Consider the following 21,521-nt stretch of genomic DNA (forward strand, 5'->3'; position numbering starts at 1 on the left):
TGCAAGATTTAAATATTAATGTAAAAGAATCTGTAAAGGTATTTGAAGACAATGCTGCCTGTATAAAAATGGCAACTGGTGATAGGGTGAAGAACAGAAGTAAACATGTAGACATTAAGTATTGTAATGTCAGGGAAGCTGTAAAAGGAAAATTGATTAGTTTACATCATTGTTCTTCTGAGGATAATTTGGCAGACATAATGACTAAACCATTGGGTGGTATTCACTATGGAAAATGTATTAAGTCAATAGGTCTGATGTCTCTTCCTGTCATGAAAGGAGGAGTGTTGGAATATTCATGAGCAGGAAGAGTCATGTGGTAACTCAGTCAGCCAATGTGAAGAAAGTGCTACTGAGTCTGTGCAAAAAGGTTATTGAGTTAGAAGCTGGGTTTCAGGTCTCAGGTCTGTCTCTGCTGTAAGAAGTCTTCATTTATGCTAAGAAGAATATATGGTATTGTAAATATTTTTATATGAATATAAAGAGTTTATTTGAATCAGCTAAATGCAGTCAACTGTGAGAGCTTCTGATTTATTTTTTACCAACAGAGAAATTAAAATTCTCTAACAAAAAGGCACGGGATGTTCCAGCACAATCAGAGGGCAGGGATTTGGCTCTTGCAGTCAAACTCAATGAAAACAGATTTAGCCTTTCTGTGGAGTTAATCTCCTGGTCTACCGCACGGGGCCAGCGTATTCCCTGTTCTGCAAGAATAATTTCATTTTAGGAGTGTGCAAATGTTCTGCAAACCAGGGATCTGCCAAATGGGCTGCTTGCTAAGCCTTTGAGGAGCCTTATGTGCTGCAAGCGTTTCCAAAGTGGGGTGCGTGCGCACTCAAACTCTGCTTCTCCACATTCAGAACAGTTTGATTTAAAAACCAAAGCAGGGAAGGAACGAGTCTTGACTTTTTGGAAAAAGTCAGACTTTAAGGAAGTAGCAACTCCTACCCAATGGAGCAGAACTGGAGGTGCTAAAATCACACTTTGTTTTGGATCTGACAGCTCTACCAACTCTAGCAGCAAGAACATTTCAATGCTTCTGGTGTTGAAAGTACTTGCTCTGGGCTGTGCAATCCACTGGGAAACTCTTGGGGTGAAATCCAGCAGCCTTTGCCTTGCAACAACAAATCTTGAGCCATATAAGACGCTAGTCCATGTGGGGCAGCGTCTTGTCCCAATTACACTGACCTGTCCCACCCAGTCAGGCAGGGAGGGTTTAATCCTGTCGGTTGAAGAATTTTGACTGGTGGGGTCTAGGAAGAGACTCTTCTCTGCCACTGCCCTATGGAACACCCTCCCCCCAAAAGTGGGATTGCCCCCCCCTTTCTAGGCCTTCTGGATGGGCATGTGGGGTTCAAAGAATGCCGTGTAGCTTTGGGGCAGTTGGTGCCTTGAGGACGCTCCCTCTGCCTTTCAAATTATTCTTTAACCTTAGTTTAACCTTCTTTCTCATCCTGTTCTCAGTCTAATTTAATGGTATCTTTTTTACATGGTTTTATGGGTTTTACCTGTCACCTGCCCTGAATCACTCAGTGAGACGAGCGGTGCCTAAATTCGATCAATGAGTACAACTTACAACACCTCGACCTACAACAGCTCATTTAGTGACTGTTCAAAATTACAATGGCGCTGAACATTTTTCACAGTTACGACCGTTACAGCATCTGATCAGAATTCAGAGGCCTGGCAACTGACTCACATTTATGACGGTCGCAGCGTCCCATGGGGGGTCACGCGATCCGCTTTTGAGACCGTCTGACAAGCAAAGTCCACGGGGAAGACGCCAGATTCACTTAACAACCGTTTGACTAGCTTAACAACTGCAGTGATTCACTGAACAACCGTGGCAAGGAAGGTCGTATAATGGGGCAAAGCTCACTCGACAAACGTTTCACTTAGCAACATAAGTCAACTGTGGTCGTAACACAAAGGCTACGTCAGAGTCCTAGTGGACAATCACTTAGATATGAGCCAGTCGTGTGCTGCAGCTGCCAAAAAAGCCAACACAGTGCTGGGCTGCATTAACAGAGGGATAGAATAAAGATCACGTGAAGTGTTAATACCACTTTACAAGGCCTTGGTAAGGCCACACTTGGAATACTGCATCCAGTTTTGGTCACCACGATGTAAAAAAGATGCTGAGACTCTGGAAAGAGTGCAGAGAAGAGCAACAAAGATGATTAGGGGACTGGAGGCTAAAGCATACCAGGAACAGTTACTGGAATTGGGTATGTCTAGTTTAATGAACAGAAGGACGAGGGGTGACAGGATAGCAGCCTTCCAGTATCTCAGGGGCTGCCACAAAGAAGAGGGAGTCAAGCTATTCTCCAAAGCTCCTGAAGGCAGGACAAGAAGCAACGGATGGAAACTAACCAAAGAGAGAAGCAACCTGGAACTAAGGAGAAACTTCCTGACAGTCGGAACAATTAACCAGTGGAACAACCTGCCTCCAGAAGCGGTGAAGGCTCCAACACTGGAAGTTTTTAAGAAGAGACTGGACGGCCATTTGTCTGAAATGGTGTAGGGTTTCCTGCCTGGGCAGGGGGTTGGACTAGATGACCTCCAAGGTACCTTCCAACTTTATTATTATTATTATACTACTACTACTACTACTACTACTCTTATCTGAGCACATGGCAGCCGCTTTCCATCCTGCTGGCTGCTTCTCCTGACTCACCTCCAAGCTGTGCATCTCGACCAAGGCCGGCTGCCCTTCGGAGGGAAGGTTGGGGAGCACTTTTATCAGCTGGCCCCCAGGCCCAAATTTTGCACACACGTGGGGCACGGAGAACTTCTCGGGGGTCAAAGGTCTGGAAGGGGCTGCAGCCGGGAAAGAAACAGAGGTGCAGACAGGTACGTAAAAAGGAGGCAGAAATACTTCCAGGCGGGTTTGGTTGGCCCGAAGTCAGGACCTTGGAAGGGCGAGAAAGCAAAACTGGGCGACCAAACCATCAGCCTTCACCGCCGGCTCAGTAGGGATCCCCAGCATATTTGCAGTTTTGCTTTCACTTCTTCTCGGGGGAAGCTAAGATAGAACCATTTTTATTACAATTCCGCAAAACGTCCAACTGAATTTCCCTTCAAATCCCAAGCAGAACGAGAACTCTCGGAGAATTTCCCCACAATTTCCTCCCGCTTGAGCAGGGGGATGGACTAGAAGGCCTCCCAAGGTCCCCCTCCAGCTCTATCCTATTCTACACCCCCAGAGCAGTGCTTCTCGGCCTCAGCAACTGTAAGATGTACTGAAAGGTCCGTTTTATTTCAATTCCGCAAAACGTCCTTCAAATCCCCAGGCGAACGAGAATTCCTATTAGGAGAATTCACTTTTAGGAGATGAACTACGAAGTCAGGTGGAATTACTAGACCCCTCCAGCACTACTACAGCATTTTTTTTTAAAAAATACCTTGCTCTACCCCTGCCCAAGACATTTGGGCTAAGGGATCGTAGTTGCTCAAAGGTGGCTGGTTGATGTAGTATCCCCCAGAGGAATAGTCTGCATGGACTGAGGGTGGCTGAGGGTCACCGTCATAGGCGTTAACGCTCAGGTCGTGATTGCTTCGATACCGCTGGCTCTGGAGGAGAGACAGAAGGGCATGTAAGGGTCAAAGAAACAGGAGCCTCCTCAGTCTGGATGCTGTTCCAGACCCCAAGGCCAGAAAACGGCCTGTCTCCTGGCAGAATGTGAGAGGAGGGCGGGAGGGAGGGAGGGAGAGAGAGAGGGAGAGAGGGAGAGGAAAGAGAGAGAGAGAGAGAGAGAGAGAGAGGAAAGAGAGAGAGAGGAAAGAGAGAGGGGGGAGAGGAAAGAGAGAGAAAGAGAGGGGGAGAGAGGAAAGAGAAAGAGGGAGAGGAAAGAGAGAGAGAGAGAGAGGGAGAGGAAAGAGAAAGAAAGAGAAAGAGGGGGAAAGAGGAAAAGAGAAAGAGAGAGAGGGGGAGAGAGGAAAGAGAAAGAAAGAGAAAAGAGATAGAGAGAAAGAGAGAGGGAGAGGAAAGAGAGAAAGAAAGAGAAAGAGAGGGGGAGAGGAAAGAGGAAAAGAGAGGGAAGAGAAAGAGAGAGAGGGGGAGAGAGGAAAGAGAGAGAGAGGGGAAGAGAGGAAAGAGAAAGAGGAGAGAAAGAGAGAGAGGGAGGGAGGGAGGGAGAGATGGTTTTGCGTGTATACTTGTTGTTTGTGCAAATGGAGCTTCATGCACTCGCCCACCACTTGCACAGCCCAGTTCCCAACAGGCCACAGACCGGTATCGGGCCAGGGAGCAGGGATTGGGGACCCCTGATGTAACTGTCTTAACGGTATTTGACAACCAAAACAGAGTAGCACACAGGAGGGGAGACAGATGCTCTGCTATTTGCAAACAACTCTTGACTTCCAAAGCCATTTAGAAAGCTTGATTTCCTTAAACCAAGGAACGTTCTACAACGTCACAGATAAACTGGGAGGCCCCATTTCTCACTAAGGGAAACCAAAACATACTAGCGGATAAAGGTATTTCTCTGGCAGAGACAGTTGCAATTGAACGCACTTTAATTTCCTCTGAGGCACACGAAAGCCAGCCGAGGTGAAGCGGCTTCAAGCGATTCTTCTGACTGGGATAAGCAACTTGGGACCTTTGACCCCAACAGAAGCATGAACCTAAGATGATGTGGAGGGAATGAAATTGCCCCAGCTAGGCACAGCCAACGCCACAGGAAGTCGGCCACGTCGTATTTGGCTGCGGAATTCTGGAAGTTGAAGTCCACCCATCTTGAAGCGGCCGAGAGACACTGGTGGAGAATGTGCAAGGCCTCCTTACTTGCTGGGAACGGGAGCTGAAGCTGCTTTGGCGGCTGCGGGAGCTGTGCAGGCTGTGTCCTGAATGCTCACTGTGGACACTGCGCCAGTCACTGTCATCCCCGTACGGATCCCTGCGCGGCTCCAGGTCCTCATCAAAGCTGCTCACAAACCGAGGGTCATATCGCCAGTGGTCTTCATACCGCTCATGACTGCAGGGGGCGAGAGAGAAGGAACACCGCAGCACAAGAGTTACACCTCGTGTACGTATGTAATAATACAGATGTCAACGCTGCAAATACTGTATGTTCTTGCTTTGACAATGTGCAGAACTGTCTGGTTTTTATATAGTTAAACCAGCAACCAAGAAAGAGGGAGGAGCATAAGGATAGCCCGGGAGAAAGAAACCGGAAGTAAATCACATCTTTCAAGTTGACTGGAAGATGTGAACCATGACCCTACAATAAGGGAGTGGAAATGTTTGGAATGTTATGCGTAACGGAAGAGAAGCAGATCTAAGCATTCCTCCATATTGTGCTGACGTATCTGTAACATTAATAAATGCTTTTAGGAGAAAATATGCCTGAAAGTCCTTTTTAGTGTTTCGTTAATCAGACATATGACAACAGCTGCCTAACATGCAAGCTGCCCAGGTTCGAATCCCAGAGGGGTATGACTAGCTGACGAGAGCTAAAGAGCTTGAAATAGCTATACTAGTCTCCCACTAACGCTTTGTCAGCCACAAAATTTTGAAGGTACATAATGTATATATATATATCTGTGTGAGTATGTGTGTGTGTACATATGTTAATACAACTGCCTAATATGCAGGCTGCCCAGGTTCAAATCCTATAAAGGGTATGCCTAGCTGATGAGAGCTAATAAGATTGAAATAGCTATTCTAGTCTCCCCTTTAACTCTTTGTCAACAAAAAAGAAATTCGAAAATGTACATATGTATACAAGTGGCACAAAGAGCTATGGAAACATACATGCTCAACACTACAAGACAAGAGAGAAAGACCTGCACATGGACTAGAGAAGAAACAAAAGTNCCTCTCAATTCCTGGCAAAGAGATGGGGAAGAAATGGAGGTAGTGACAGATTTTATCTTCCTGGGCTCCAAGATCACCTCAGATGGGGACTGCAGCCAAGAAATTAGAAGATGCTTGCTCCTGGGGAGGAAAGCTATGGCAAATCCAGACAGCATACTAAAAAGCAGAGACATCACCATGCCAACAAAAGTGCGTATAGCCAAGGCCATGGTTTTCCCAGTTGCAACGTATGGCTGTGAAAGTTGGACCATAAGAAAGGCTGAGCACCAAAGAATGGAGGCCTTTGAACTCTGGTGCTGGAGAAGACTCCTGCGAGTCCCCTGGACTGCAAGGCGATCAAACTGGTCAGTCCTAGAAGAGATCAATCCCGACTGCTCTTTAGAAGGCCAGATCCTGAAGTTGAAACTCAAGTCCTTTGGCCACCTAATGAGAAGGAAGGATTCACTGGAGAAGAGCCTAATGCTGGGAAAGATTGAGGGCAATAGAAGAAGGGGACGACAGAGAAGGAGGTGGCTGGATGGAGTCACTGAAGCAGTAGGCGTGAACTTAAAGGGACTCCAGAAGATGGTAGAGAACAGGAAGACCTGGAGGAACGTTGTCCATGGGGTCGCCATGGGTCGGACACGACTTCGCAATTAACAACAATAACAACCTAGCAAGAAGAACCGAGGGCTGGTGGACCAAGGCAGCCACAGAATGGATCCCACATGATAAAAAGCGTCCACAAAAGAGACCTAAAACAAGATGGATTTACGACAACGGCAAATATTGCGGGCCCAACTGCCAAAAGAAAGTTCAGGACCGTTATCGGTTGGAAACAGGCGGGAGAGGCCTTCATCCTGCAGTGGACAGACAAAGGCATTTCATTGCCTTTGGGAGAATCTTATACCTGCAAAACTGGAAAGAAGCCTCAATCCCCACAACGGAAGAATGGATTCCAAAAGGGTTGGAATTGGCAGAGGTTGCAAAGTTGACTCTTGTAATTAAAGGAAAAGAACGTAACTAGCTTTGTTTCCACTGGGAAACTGGAGTTCCGCTCAAAAGAAATAAAAATGAAGGTTTTGATTTTTGGATTTTGGTTTGTGATGGCTAAATAACTGTTGTTATAGAAATGGCTAGTACTTGCGAGTAAAAAGTTGAGACTTTTACTTTACTATGTAATTGAATGTACCAAATAGAAAGTCAGAAATCACTTTTTTTCTTTTCCTTTCCTTCATTCCCCCCCCCCCCTTTCCCTTAGCGTGGAGTCCTTAGTGGAAGTGCATCTACCTGGAGGGAAGTAAGCAGTGGGGTACCCCAAGGTTCTGTCTTAGGCCCAGCCTTCGTATACGATTTAGACAAGGGGATAGAAGGGGAAGTCACCAAATTTGCAGATGACACCAAGCTGGCAGGAATAGCCAATACCCCAGAACAGTGATGGCGAACCTTTGAGAGACCGAGTGCCCAAACCGCAACCCAAAACCCACTTATTTATCGCAAAGTGCCAGGGCCGCATCAGCATTGTGGTACCCTCGGGGGGTGGGGGTGGTAGGGAGGTGCCTCTGAGTGCCACCTCTGGCACACAAAAACTGGGGGGCGCAAAAATGGGCCACCGTGCTGCAAGGCGCAAAAACGGCCGCTGCTGCACCGTGGGGTGCAGATACGAGGCGCTGCACCACGCAAGAATGGGGCGGGGCTAGTGAGTATAACGCAGGCACTAGCCCCACCCCATTTGCAGCGCATGCGTGCTCGCGGCCCCGTGCGTGCATGCACGCATGTAAAATGCTTCCCCCTCCCTTTTCTTCCAGTCCACCAATCGACAATGGTTGGTGACCTCAGCTCTACCACCTCTACTCGAGCTTGCTAGTCGGCTGCTTCGCCTTCCTTGTGCTGGGCAAGGCTCCTGGTCCAGGTGGCGGCCTGATGGACCTGCTGCTGGTGGCGGTGGCACGCGTGCCAACAGAGAGGGCTCTGAGTGCTGCCTCTGGCACGCGTGCCATAGGTTCGCCACCACTGCCCCAGAACATAGGCTCAATATTCAGATGGATCTTGACAGACCTGGCCCTATCTAACAAAATGAAATTCAGTGGTGAGAAAAGTTAGGTCCTACACCTAGGCAGGAAAAAAACCAAATGCCTAGGTGTAGAACAGATGGTCTCGTGGTATCCGTAGCAGAACATCCCGATTCAGCCAGAGTTTCATTCCATACAGCATTATTAACCTTGCGAACTCTCAAGCTTCCTCCTTCCGTTATATATTCAAGATGGACAGTATTTAATATTTATTTGCTACGTATATGTAGGGGTGTGGGTCTATACATATGTTGTTCATAGTATGTTTAGGTGTGCGTCATGTATGTGTTTCACTTTGAGAGCGGGCAACTAAATTTCATTTTTGATGTGTGCCGTTGTGCCCACAGTAAAAAAAATGACAAAGGTTATCTCCGTGGTGGCGAACCTATGGCACGGGTGCCAGAGGCGGCACTCAGAGCCCTCTCTGTGGGCACACGCGCCGTTTGCCCCAGTCCTAGGCCTTCAGCTGGGTTTTATAAAACCTTTTCGCTTTAGGCTTCCGCCACCCTGTGCAAAAAAAAAAAGGTTCAATCAATCAATCAATTTCAACTTCTCACGGGGGGAAAAAAAAGATGTTGCAAAGTTGGAATTGATTGAACTTTTTAGTCCCACCCAGTCTGCCATTACTACTGCAGCCACGCCCAATGGGCCATGCCCACCCAATGGGCCACACCCACCCGGCACCCGATGACGCATAAGTGGGTTTTGGGTTGCAGTTTGGGCACTCGGTCCCTAAAAGGTTCGCCATCACTGGGTTATCTTATCTTATCTTATCTTATCTTATCTTATCTTATCTTATCTTATCTTATTTTGTGCAAGATGTCTTGGGGTCCTACCAGACAACCATTCAAGTATGAGGCAGCAGTGTGCTGCATCTGACAAAAAAAAAACAAAACCCCAATGCGGACTTGGCCTGCATTGATACATCAAGATCACATGAACCGATAGTACCACTTCATACTAAACACTTGGAATACGGCATCCAGATCTGTTCATCACAATATAAAAAAGTTGCCGAGACCCTAGAAATAGTGCAGAAAAGAGCAACTAAGATGACAAGGGGTATGGAAGATAAATCGTACGAGAAACAGAGGAGGGACTTACACTACCCTCCAAATTTTCTGAGGGTGGGGTAAGAAACTATGGATGGAAGCTCGTTAAAAAGCTTGCCTTCCCTAACCTTAACCCTAAGCTGTGGGTGCACCATTGCTGGAGGTTTTCAAGAAAAGACAAAATATGAGGTCTCCTGTCATGGGCAAGGGGTTGGGAATTAGAAGAACTCCAAGGTCTCTTCCAGTCCTAGGATTCTATTCTGTTCTGTTCTAGTCAATAAAAAATGGGTTTTTTTTTATTGGCCTCCCATGGCAAATCTCTTTTGATCCAAGCACTTCCTTGGATCAAAAGTTTCCAACTCAAACGCACAAGGGGGCTGATCTTGACAAGCTGTAAAGTAGGCCGTAGGCCCCGCAAAGTTAAAACAGTCTTGAGGCTTCATTTTACACTCTCTGTGTGAAGCAGACCCCAGGACCTCGGTGCAAAGTCATGCTTAAGAACTAAACCTTCTTGGAAGAACACCATTTCAAGCAGTCCCAACTGTCTTTCATGCTGTTTGCGTCACTCTGCTCACACAGTCCCCCCCCCCCAAAATGGCCCAGAAGGTCACCATTCCCAAAATCCATTTGGAGCCCAGAGGTATCAAATATTCACAAACCTGCTTCCACGCTGAGAGGGTTCCTTCTTTGGGTAAAGGTTGTGATCCGTGTTGTACCAATACCTCTGGTCATAAAACCGAGGATCTCGGAACCTGGCGTCATAGTTTGAAGGGTAACGATCTGAAACAGAAGAGTGGGACACTCAGTGGCCATGGAGGCTCTACATTTACTGCTTTGAAATGCAGCTGGTTCAAAAAGGGAAAAACAGCCTGTGTCTCCTCTCGGTGGGCAGGATGTAGATCAGGAATAGCCAGGAATTAACCGGCATCCTTTTACGTGTGAATGCAAGTGGCCTCTGTCCCTGAAACATAGGCAGTTTTCAACTTACGACTCGTCGCTTAACGACTGTTTGAAATTTCGTCTGGCAATTGTAAAATGTCGTGCCCACATTGGGGAGTTTGGCAATGGACTTGGTTTTATGGCCGGTTGCAGTTTCCCACAGTCAGGAGCAATCTGCAATGGTTGTTTTTTTGTTGTTGCTGATTTCTATTAAAAAAACATCAGTTTGGAAGAATGGACTCATACAACTATAGCGTTCAGTGCAAAAAATGTCATAAAATCAGATCTGGTCGCACGGGTGCCTCAACGTAAGACTGTAACAACGTAATGCCCAAAATGCGGTCCCCGATTGTTGCTATAAGTCAAGGGCTACTTGCAGCTTGCTCAAACTTTTAATGTCTTTAAATAGCCTCTACAGAGATGAAAGAGATAAAAATCTGGGTTCTGCTAAGGGAGTTCGTATATTAAAACTGGCATATTTTGATGTTGGAGCATATCCTTACCTCCGTTATCATACAGATTTGAGTAATAGTCTCCATAGTAGCCGTTCCATCCGCTTTTGGTGGTGTAATAGTCATCGGGATAATCTTGTCTGGGGAGGGAGGGGGGGGGAGAAAATAAAAGATGAAGATTGAAGTTCGTAAGTCCCAAGGCTAGCAACACACGTGAAGCGCTGCTGCAAAGTAAACACGGGGGTTTCTTACAGTTGAAACACATCAGCTTGTTGTTTCTTGAGAAAAGCCAGATTCCTCCCCCCTCACCCCCACTTCTGTTTTTTTTTTTTTTTCTGGAGATCAGGATGTTTATGTGAGTCCTATCTATTTTTTACAGTTCTTCCTCAGGAACAAAACTGGAAGTGGAAGGTGACCGATTCTGGAAAGGAAAGTCTAATCGCCTTTTGGAAAAGCACTGTCAACGCTGCAAATACTGTATATTCTTGCTTTGACAATGTGCAGAACTGTCTGGTATATATATACTTAAACCAGCAACTAGGAAAGAGGGAGGAGCATAAGGATAGCCCGGGAGAAAGAAACAGGAAGTAAATCACATCTTCCAAGTTGATTGGAAGATGTGAACCATGACCCTACAATAAGGGAGTGGAAAATGTTTGGAATGTTATGCATAACGGAAGAGAAGCAGTTCTAAGCATTCCTCCATGCTGTGCTGATGTGGCTTTAACATTAATAAATGCTTTTAGGAGAAAACATGCCTGAAAGTCCTTTTAAGTGTTTCGTTACTCAGACACTTGACAAGCATCTTTTGAGACAACCATGATCTGGGCGACTGAGAACCCCCATAAGCACAGGATATAAATGCAATCGATCAAATATGAATCAACATATTTCTGGATCTTCTGCTCTACAGGGCTAATTTTTAGGTACCCCGTTGTCAACGCTGCTAACATTGGATGTTCTTGCTTTGACAAAATATGAAGAGGCAGCCACTCTCCGTATAAGCGGTGTGGTACTTTTTCAGAGTTAACTTAGATCAGTGATGGCGAACCTATGGCACGCGTGCCAAAGGCGGCACTCAGAGCCCTCTCTGTGGGCATACCTGCCACCACTGCCGCCAGCTCGCGCAGGTCCATTATGCCACTGCTGGAGCCCGGAGTGGCAGCCCCACCCAGCACAAAGGAGATGAAGCACCTGGCTAGCAAGCTCAAGTAGAGGTGGTAGAGCACGCCCCCCATGCGCTCGCTGGCCTCTGTGTGTGGGGCTGATGGTGTCAGGCAGCAGTCGCCCCCGCCTCGCCTCGCAGCAATGGCACCCCCGCCCTACCCCCTACCTTACCCTGCAGGACGAGCCTCCTGCCCACTGCCCCACCCACCAGAGACCCCCAGGATCTCCCCCAATCCTGCCACGCTCACCCAGTGGGCCACGCCCACCCCCAACCCCGAGGGCACCACAATGCTGATGCGGCCCTGGCACTTTGCGATAAATAAGTGGGTTTTGGGTTGCGGTTTGGGGCACTCGGTCTCTAAAAGGTTCGCCATCACTGACTTAGATGATGCTGGGAGGGGAGGAGAAAGAATGTGTGTGGGGATTAGTTAAGATAGGAAACCCACAGGCTACTTTGCCCTTCAAACTGATTGGAGAACGTGATTTATGACTGCAAATTAGAGGAGGGAATTATGACTGAATATTATGTGCTCGGGGAGGGGAATTCAGATCTTGGCACCCGTACTGGTAAGTTCTCGACTTGGAAACCAGTTGCCTTGGGGCCATTTCAAGTTATGGTGACCCTCCCCAAAAGGTATTTACAACCTGGTTCCGAAGTTGCTGATGGCTGCCCCTTCCTTGCTCACGTGACCGCATTTTGGGCGCTCGGCAACCGGACTGCATTTATGGCCATTTGCAACGTTCCAGGGACATGTGACCGTGATTTACTTTATTTTTGCCAGGTTTTGAGGACCTGTATACTGCACGAGCCAAAAAAAGGGCTGTGAAAATATCTACAGACCCCTCACATCCTGGACATAAACTGTTTCCACTTCTACCCTCAAAACGACACTATAGGGCACTGCACACCAGAACGACTAGACACAAGGACAGTCTTCCCCCCCCTCCCCCCATGCCGTCACTCTGCTAAACAACTAATTCCCACAACACTGTCAAACTATTTAGGGAGGCTGTATTGCTATTCTTCTCATCCTTCCTATTCCCCATCTTCTTATGACTATAGCTTTGTTGCTTGTATATTATGATTTATATATTGTTTTATTTACTATCCTAGTATGATTCATGTTGATTGCTTATTTAGTATCCTATGACTATCACTAAGGGTTGTGTCTTTATGATGGATGTATTTTTACGATGACTCTGATTTATCGCTTATTGCTTTTATGTACACTGAGAGCTTATGCACCGGAGACAAATTCTTTGCTTGGCCAATAAAGAATTCTATATTCTATATCAGTGATGGCGAACCTTTTAGAGACCGAGTGCCCCAAAACCGCCCCCCCATCCCTGTCCCTGCTCCGTTTTGTCCGCTGGGCTACCCACCTCCACGGCCCGCCACAGATCACCCAGGCAACCCAGCAGCGCCATGGGGGCCACACCCTCTGCCCGTGCCCCGCAGCATCATCTGCGCGTGACGGGGCACAAGGGTGGAGTCTTGTCCCCGCTGTCCGGCTACCATGTCCTTGGCTGCGCTGCTTCACGTGGGCCGCGCCCGGGGCGACTCTCCTCTGGGGGGGGCTGCTGGTGAGGAGTGGGCCATGGGAGGAGGTGGGGCTGGGGCTGGGGCAACGGTGCGTGTGCCCACAGAGAGGGCTCCGAGTGCCGCCTCTGGCATGCGTGCCACAGGTTCGCCACCACTGTTCTATATTAATAACAGTAGTAAGTTCCTCAACTAGTGGTGACCAAAATGTCAACCCAAAGGAGAAAGACCAGCCTACTTAAGCACCCAGCCTCCTTTTCTTAGTCTTTGAAAGTGTCCAATTTCACAAGGAATTCCACCAGTGAAGGAGAACGGCAAATACTCCACTGGGTTCAAGGAGAATAGGCCCTTGGGCCATATTACTGCAGTCTGCGTGGGTCAGGCACAGAACATTGAAGCAGACCTACCAGAAAGTCAATAAAATGTCTTTGATGAAAGAGAGAGGGGCAGACACCAATGTGACCTAGAAGAAAATCTCACAGGCCAGTAAAAATGCTTTCATTGGCCCAGCTTTCAGAAATCACGTTCCCTTTTCAAGGGCTTTTCCGGGAATGACTGGGATTAACTGACACGCTTGAAAAGGGACTTGCACTTCCCAAAGTGGGCCAAATAAAAGCGTTTACATCTGCGCTCCTGCTTCCTCTGCCTCTTTTGCAAAATGCCTTTTCAGACGCCGACGCCGCTTACCGTGAGCGCGGCCTCTCCGAAGTGTGGCTGGCTCTCGAACTGGGGCGCTCAGGTTCAGAGTACCAGTCTCGATAGGCAGCCGCCTGGTCGTACTGGGTGTAGGACGCGCTGTACTGGCCGTAAGCATCCTCCGAGAGAGACAAAAAGGTTTACGTTACTTTGGAGCAAGTCAAGAGGCGAGCCGAACTTTGGGGTATGCTCCTTTCCTGGGTTTCAGAAGCATCAAAAAAGAACACAAAGCAAAGGCCAAATTTCCAGGTAGAAATTAAATGAACACAAGCCGGTTGTAACCCTGCCACCAAAAGGCCAGTGTGATTTCGGAGCCCTTCAAACAAGCCTTTCAGGCTCAAAGGCAGCTGGGAATGAGGTTCTTGGGGGTTTGGGGGCTTGGATTACCACCTTCCGCCATATCAAAGGCGGTGTCAGAATCCAATTATATTTCATTTCTAGTTATCGACTATGGAAAACCCCATTTCTGCCCTCTCTGGATTCTGTCATACTACGAAGGGGAAGGGGGATGAGCAAAGGGGTTTTATGGCTCTCACTTCCTTCGTTACAACTTCAAAGGGACTGAATGTGGATCTCACCAAGAGGACTGACCATAACAATATGGCCATCGCCTTTCATCTACTACTCTCTGAAGTCTCCCTTCTGCGGCCGTGAGGAAAAAGGGGTGGAAATGTGACGCCTGGGATTGTCGCTGGAAGGACGGTGGGGTGGGGGCTGCTTGGGAACACTTAAAACCTTGAATTGTAGGGGTTGGCCCCTCAGATCCTGTCTAGAACACCTGCAACCATCTTCTCTTAATAAAGATGCCTGTTGGAAGAGATATTCCAAGAGTTCTGTCTTCTTAAGATGCAAAGTGGGGTGGGTCCTTACAGGCGGCCTTGGAAGACAAAATCTCCTCCTCCTCCTTCTCCCCCCTGGCCAACAACTCTGCCCTTCAGCAGAAATCTCTAGTCTGAAAAATGGCCCCTACAATTGCTCCAGGTACTGATGAAACCCCCCTAAATGTGAACGTGGGCAGAACGTCTTAAACCTGAGTCCGCCCCACCCAGGATCTCCCTTCAAGTCCCGGCCCAGGGGGTCCCCCTGAGGGTGGCTGAAGAGGACCGGAGCACGTTTCACTCTACCTGGTAGTTGAGGTGAGCAGCCCTCGGATCCACTGGGGGGTAGGAGTAGCCGTCATATGGCTGCCGGTAGTAGTAGTAGGAGGAGTTGGGGGGCAGGCCGTAGGCATTCTGGGGGTTCTGCGAAGGAGGGTACTGCTCCTCGTGGCGCGAGGGGGGGCGAGCAGGTGGGGGGACGCTTGTGGCCGTTGATCCAGGAGAAGGCCCAACGCCGGGGGGGAGGCGGGGATCCTGCCTGAAGTCGGTGCTGGCCTGAGGATGGCTGGGCAGGGGCGGGGCTGAACTGCCTTCCAAGAGAGCGCCGGAGCAAGGCCTGGGACTCGGCCCCCGAGCATGAGGGTTCCCCAGAGGCGTCTGGAGGTTGGGGGAAAGGGAAGGGTGCTGAGGAGCTGCTGGGCCCTGCCCCAAAGGTATGCCTCGCTCCGAGGGCACCATGGGCCCCGACTGCTTGGTGACCTGCTGGTAGAACTGCTGCAGGCCTCGAGCTTGGGCCTCGCCAGGGCCAGCCGGTCCGGCCGCCAGAGGAAAGCCCTGGCTGCCCCAAAGTGGCTGGCCGAACCCTTGAGGGCCAGCCCCGGCCCTGCTCTGCTCTTGAGGCTTTGCTCCAGCCAGATCCAGCGCTCTGGAAAGCTCTGGGCAATTGGAGGCGTTCTGAGGCCAGCCAGGCAGGCTACTGCTGGGCCCCCCGAGTGGAGCCAGGCCAGCGGCGTGGGAGACAGGAAGACTGGCAGCCGGCTGGCCAGCACTCTCTGAAGGCAGCCCTTCTGTGGCGGGGGGCTGGGGGCCTTCCCTAGCTAAGTTAAGGGGGGCAGACTGAACCAGCGGTTTGGGGGCAGCCGTTTCGGCTGTGCCAAGTGGGCTGTGGAAGAAACTAGCGTTTGAGTGAACTGGGCCACCAGCCAGGCTCTCCGTGCAGCCGCTGTTCTTCCCAAGCAGGGGGCCCCCGTTCGTGCCCGGGGCCTTGGCCGAGGGCTTCTTTTCAGGCTGGCCCAGCTGAAGGGCAAGAGAGGAACCGGCGGGCGGGGCCAAGCCGCCAATCTGACTCGGCGGGGCAAGCAGGACCGGCTGGTTCTGAAGCGCCTCCGTCGGGGGGGAGGAAAGGAGGCTGGCGTAACCCAGACTCCCCTGAGAGCAAACGGCCTCGTCGTCCCCCAGCTGGGGAGGGTTTTCCAAATTCTCAGAGGGGAGGCTTCCGGCGCGGGACCCCGGCTTGCTCGGCAACGCTCCCTCCGGGGGCTGAACCACCCGCGGGGATGGCTTAGCCGGGACGTACACCGCAGGGGCGGCAGGGGCAAGGAGCACGTTGCCCCCGAAACTGGGCAGTTCGTTGTGCGCCCAGAGGGTGGTGGCTGGACTCTCGCACTTCTTTCCCAGTCCCTGAGCTCTGGTGGTGGCTCTCTTCTCCACCCCGGCCCCACTGGCAGGCTGCCGGGGGCTTCCACTCCTGCCCCCAAGGGAGAGGGGCACGGAGTGGGCGGGGGGCAGGAAGAGGGTTTCCAGATTGTCGGGAGGCTGCTCCAGATTCCCCGGGGAGGCCACGGAAACCGCAGCGCTTCTCTGGGCAGCCCTGTGGCTGGGACGGTCCTCTCTCAGCTCGGCCACCACCTTTGCCTGATCGGTTTCGGGGGGCTTCATGCCCAGGCTGTGGGACCTCACTGGCTCAAAGCAGCTGTTGACACTGGTCTGAAACACTCCCATGGGCTTGGGGGGGCTAGGCGTCGGCGCCTGGGAGGGGGGGCTGTGGTAATTCTTGCCAGGCTCCTGCGCCCTCACTTCTGCTGCTCCTAGCGGAGAGGAGTCAATCTGCTTAAAAAAGCAGCGGGAGGCCTCCTGCTCGGGCTTCCCGCTCTCCTGCTGAATGAACGTGCCCAGCTCTTGAGGCCGGGCAAGGCCAGCCGCGCTCCTGGGGCTCAAGTTGCTGTAGTTAGAAGAGACGCTGTCGGGCCGGACGGGCCGTGGGAACCCGCTGGGGGCCTCCAGGTTGGGTCCTCCTTCCAGATGGCTCCCCCCGGCCTGGTTCTTGGGGAGCAGCGGGGCCAGAGAGGCGTACCGGCTGGAATCCGAGGCTGCCGCCGGGGAGGAACAGCTCTGCGACGGAGGCTCCCTCGGCAAGACTTCCTGGTTCTGAACGCACTCCTGGTTTTCCACACTTTCGTACAGCCCGCTGGCCGAGCAGCTTCCCGCTTGCTGAACGAGGCTGGCTCTATCCTCTCCAAGGAAGGGCGCCTTCTCGCTGGCCTGCTGAACGACTGCCACTCTAGGGAAACGCTGGGCGTCCGCCTCCTTGGGGGCTGCCTCCGCCGCCATAGCTGCATTCACCTGGGCTGGCGGAAAATGAGCTGGTGGCCCTTGGTGGTCGTGCAAAGGCTGGTAATACGTGTGGCCCATCGTCTGGTGGAAGGCATCCGCGTCCGCTCGGGCAGCGTGGCCGCTGTTCTCCAAGGAAAGGATCTCCTCGTTCTCAGCCTCGTCCCCCTTGAAGAACATGGAGATCGTCCCTGAATCTGCCTCATCCGGGCACGGCCGACTCCCTGCCTCAGAGACCCCCTGGGCGTGGCCGATGTTTTCCTGAGAGGTCGGGTGGCCCGAAGGATAAGTCGCTTCCAGGGGCTGCAAGTAAAAGTGTTCTTGGGGGAGCTGGCCGGCCCAAGCGTTGGTGCCCCGGGGGCCCTGCCAAGCGCTACTGGGGGGCAGAGTCACACCGGAGGCCTCGGCAAGCATGAAGGGCGCCTGGGGGACGCCGGGGAGCCCAGGCTGCTGAGGGGGAGTTGGGTGGCGATCCAGCTGGGGGCCCGGATGGGAAACAGAGAGGCTGGAATGCGCAGCACTCCCAAAGGCATTTCGGGACAGGGGCTCTGGGTAAGGCAAATAAGAAGAACTTTGGGGAGGCATCCACTGAGGCACCGCCTGCTGGAGGAGGGAGAAGGCCGGCAATGGTGATGGGACTGCACCGGGGTTGCCTGGATTCCTACTCACATCAGGCCCACCCGACAGCCTGCCCGGGACGGAAGCCGAAAGAGGATTTTCAGGGGCAATCCTCATGGGCTGAGGCTGCTCCACCGTGTGGCGTGGTGGGCCATGCTCTGCGCTTTGATGCATTTCGGTGCTGCTGTTGGTTACCCCTTTGGGGAAGGTCGACATGGAGGCTGTGGACGCGGGAAGTGAGCTGCCGGCCCCTGACTGGGAGGCTGAGACAGATGTTAACGGTGGAGTCGGCGCGTGAGGAAGGTTCCCAGAGGACAGGTGAAGGGGAGCAGCCGGTGGAGGGAAAGCCGATGAAGAAGAGCCTCTGGCAGGTGCTGGGTCTCCTTGGGGGGCGCTGCTCAGTGGGGAGCCCCGGGGGCCTTGTTTGCCAAAGGCAAAGGGGTCTGTCACAGGTTGCACAGGTCCAGCCGCTGCCGCTCCTGCGGCAGAGGTGGGAGCGTTGACCCGCCTGCCGTAGGGGCCATTTCGCCAATGCATGTTCCAGGAGGGAGCAAGAGGAGGGGGGCCTCCGACCCCTGGGGGGGCTGTCTGAGGAGGGGGCTGCATGATAAAAGTGGAGCCACGTCACTTGCCACCTGAAGAGAAACAGCAGATGCAGCAGAGCTGGCTTGCCTTCATAGGCACAAGCTGGAGGGAGGAAGACAGAAAAAAGTGGAATTAGTGGTAGTCCTCTATATATAACCGCTCGCTCAGCGAACACCTCAGCACTAAACCAGTGGTGGCGAACCTAAGCCACGCGTGCCAGAGGCGGCACTCAGAGCCCTCTCTGTGGGCACACCTGCCTCCACCGCCGTCAGCTTGCGCATGTCCATTAGGTCACCGCTGGCGCCCGGAGTGGCAGCCCCACCCAGCACAAAGGAGGCGAAGCAGCTGGCTAGCAAGCTCAAGTAGAGGTGGTAGAGCACGCCCCCCATGCGCTTGCTGGCCTCTGTGTGCGGGGGCTGATGGTGTCAGGCAGCAGCCACCCCCGCCTCGCCTCGCAGCAATGGCACCCCCCGCCCTACCCCCTGCCTCACCCCGCAGGACGAGCCTCCTGCCCACTGCCCCACCCACCAGAGACTCCCTGGATCTCCCCCAATTCTGCCACGCCCACCCAGTGGGCCACGCCCACCCCCCAACCCCGAAGGCACCACAATGCTGATGCGGCCCTGGCACTTTGGGATAAATAAGTGGGTTTTGGGTTGCGGTTTGGGCACTCGGTCTCTAAAAGGTTCACCATCACTGCACTAAACCAACGGTGGTTACAACCGATCCTCGGAGTTCCGGCTGTTCCAGCATCTCCCCAACGGGGTGATCGCCACTTGCAAGCATCTAGGATAAGACCTCCTTACAGGCGCCTCCTCCTGCAGCCCCACCATGCCTCCCACACGCATGGCGCCTCCTGCACCCTGCTGGACCTGCATGGTGCCCTCTGGGGTGCCCTCTTCCTCTCTTCCCCACCCAGCAGCAGCCAGTTGCCTGCCTGCCAGTCTGGGACTCGCGACTTCCTGCCGGCCTCTTCACTAACTTTGTTTTGGGGCAGCTGGCAGGAATTGCCTTCCCTAATGACTGTGGAATTCAGTTAATGATGGCAGCCAGGATGGCAGAGATTGCTGTCATTCAGTCATGCAGTTGTAATTTACGACCACATCCCTTAATGGTGGAAATTCTGGTCCCAATTGACATCGTAAGTCAAGGATGTCAGAATCCAATTATATTTCATTTGTAGCTACCTACTCTGAAAAAAACCCTTTTCTTACTCTCTCTGGATTCTGTCATACTACGAAAGGGGAGGAGGGAGCAAGGGGGTTTTATGACTCTCACTTCCTTCATTTAAACTACAAAGTGACTGGATGTTGATTCTCACCAAGAGGACTGGCCATAAAAATATGGCCATCGCCTTTCATCTACTCTCTCTCTGAAGTCTCCCTTCTGCCGGCAGTGAGGAAAAAGGGGTGGAACAATGTAACGCCTGGGATCTGGGAAAAGAGAGGATGAGTGATCGTCGCCCGGAAGGGCGGTGGGGTGGGGGCTGCTTGGGAACACTTAAAACATTGAATGGTAGGGGTTGATCCCTTAGATCCTGTCTAGAACGCCTGCAACCACTTTCTCTTAATAAAGATGCCTGTTGGAAGAGATATTCCAAGAGTTCTGTCTTCTTAAGATGTAAAGTGGGGTGGGTCCTTACAGACTACCCACGTACGCTTGCTTGCTAGTCCATAAAGAATATGGATTACTGGAGATGAACTAAGCATCTCTAGAGAAAAAAAAAACTTGGTATGTAATGTGTATAAAGCACAATTTGAATGTGCTAAACATATTGGCTGTCCTGCAGGAATCTCTCAGTTCATAGTCTCTTCTTAGGGCTGCATTTGACGCCTGCCCTATTCCTCTTCCGCACGCCTGCCTTCAGTTCGTGAAACAATACCAATGATCACGTGGCACAAGCAAGGCTTCTGCTTTAGTTTTCTCATCTTAAATTCTAGGCCCAGAAGGGATCTGAATAATCTTATGTGCTTCCTTACCGGTCTATAATTTATGTCCTTTGATAAAGGCTCGCTCGGAGATGCTTTTTGTGCTGTACTTTTGTATTAAAGGTGTAGTACTTTCACCTAAGCTGCAGCACTTTCTAGTAATGGCTTGCAGGCCTGATTTTTCCTCCCTACTCCATCAGACTCAGCTATTGGGGGGGGGGAGGAATCAGCAGTGGGCAGGGCAAGAAAGAAAAGCAGGCTCACAGAAGCCTTTTCTGAGGTTTTGAATTACGCCCATCTCTTGCCCTCTGATGGAAAGTCAGACTGTTATTTCTTCCCAACACATTGGGTAAGCAGAACTTTAAAAGTAGGTCATGTTAATTTTCAACGCCTTTCGGGCACCCAAAAACTTTTGCCAGTCTCCTGGCAAATCTCCAGAGACAAGGGACACATTTCCACCCGTGGCGTGGATTTACACCTGTCCATCATTTACTTTCAAATAACTTTTAACGACAAGAACCTCACGGGATCTGGGAAGCAAACATTTCGGTGGGCTTTCCACCGCATTCATCAGACTCAGAAGGAGGGGTCAGTGGCACAGCCTTCCTCGTGGTGTGTTTCGGGATTTCACCTCCCAGAATTCCCGAATGGTGGGATTTGAGGAAAGTGCCGCTAGCCCTTAAGGGACACATCTCAGCTGTGAACTAATTTGGTCTTCCTTACTCTGTGGCCTTTTCCGGGGGTCTGAAATCCCAGGGCAGGGAAGCAAAAGTACTCCTGCTGATCAGGAGCCTAAGACTTCTTGTTCTGAGAAGAAGTCTGTTACACCTTGTGATCTGTTGTGCCTACATCACAAGCCATATCCGTGATATTCTGGAGAGAAAACATGCACATCAGTGGGCTGGAAAACTGAACACCAGGTTGACACACAACATGATGTGCCTCGGTTCAGCAAGTTGTGTGAATCCCACCACTGTAACAAGAACTCAAGAAATCACCTTAAAGGGGACTTCCGGTGGCAGGCGATTTCGTCGGTCGCAGCTGTTTGCTGCCTCTCGCCTGTTTTGCGTAAAAGCCGGTTTGACAGCTAGCATCTGCTGTCAAACGGCTTGATACCTTTCCCCTGGGCATAAGGGGATAGGTGAGCTGCCCGGGGTAGGAGTTGAGTTCCCGAGTCGTCCTATATGGACGATGTAGGCGAGAACTCCTCCGGAGCCCCGAGGATTCTCCGCGATCCAGGACGCCTT

At 51.3% G+C, this 21,521-nt stretch overlaps 1 protein-coding gene across 1 annotated transcript in view; it reads right to left on the reverse strand.

Moving 5' to 3' along the window:
* The window catches only part of SEC16A (SEC16 homolog A, endoplasmic reticulum export factor), a 56,554-nt gene extending 38,187 nt beyond the window's left edge, over window positions 1-18,367 (reverse strand). The window contains exons 1-7 of the mRNA XM_015825580.1: window positions 14,840-18,367; window positions 13,707-13,855; window positions 10,364-10,452; window positions 9,581-9,701; window positions 4,787-4,976; window positions 3,405-3,573; window positions 2,678-2,820 (exon numbers count right to left, since the gene is read on the reverse strand). Coding sequence (XP_015681066.1) covers window positions 2,678-2,820; window positions 3,405-3,573; window positions 4,787-4,976; window positions 9,581-9,701; window positions 10,364-10,452; window positions 13,707-13,855; window positions 14,840-18,367 — 4,389 coding nt within the window. The remainder of the gene's footprint in view (window positions 1-2,677; window positions 2,821-3,404; window positions 3,574-4,786; window positions 4,977-9,580; window positions 9,702-10,363; window positions 10,453-13,706; window positions 13,856-14,839) is intronic.
* Window positions 18,368-21,521: the final 3,154 nt, after the last annotated feature.

Source organism: Protobothrops mucrosquamatus, unplaced genomic scaffold (genome assembly GCF_001527695.2).
Source record: "Protobothrops mucrosquamatus isolate PMUCROS unplaced genomic scaffold, P.Mucros_1.0 scaffold2696, whole genome shotgun sequence".
Classification (NCBI taxonomy): Eukaryota; Metazoa; Chordata; class Lepidosauria; order Squamata; family Viperidae; genus Protobothrops; species Protobothrops mucrosquamatus.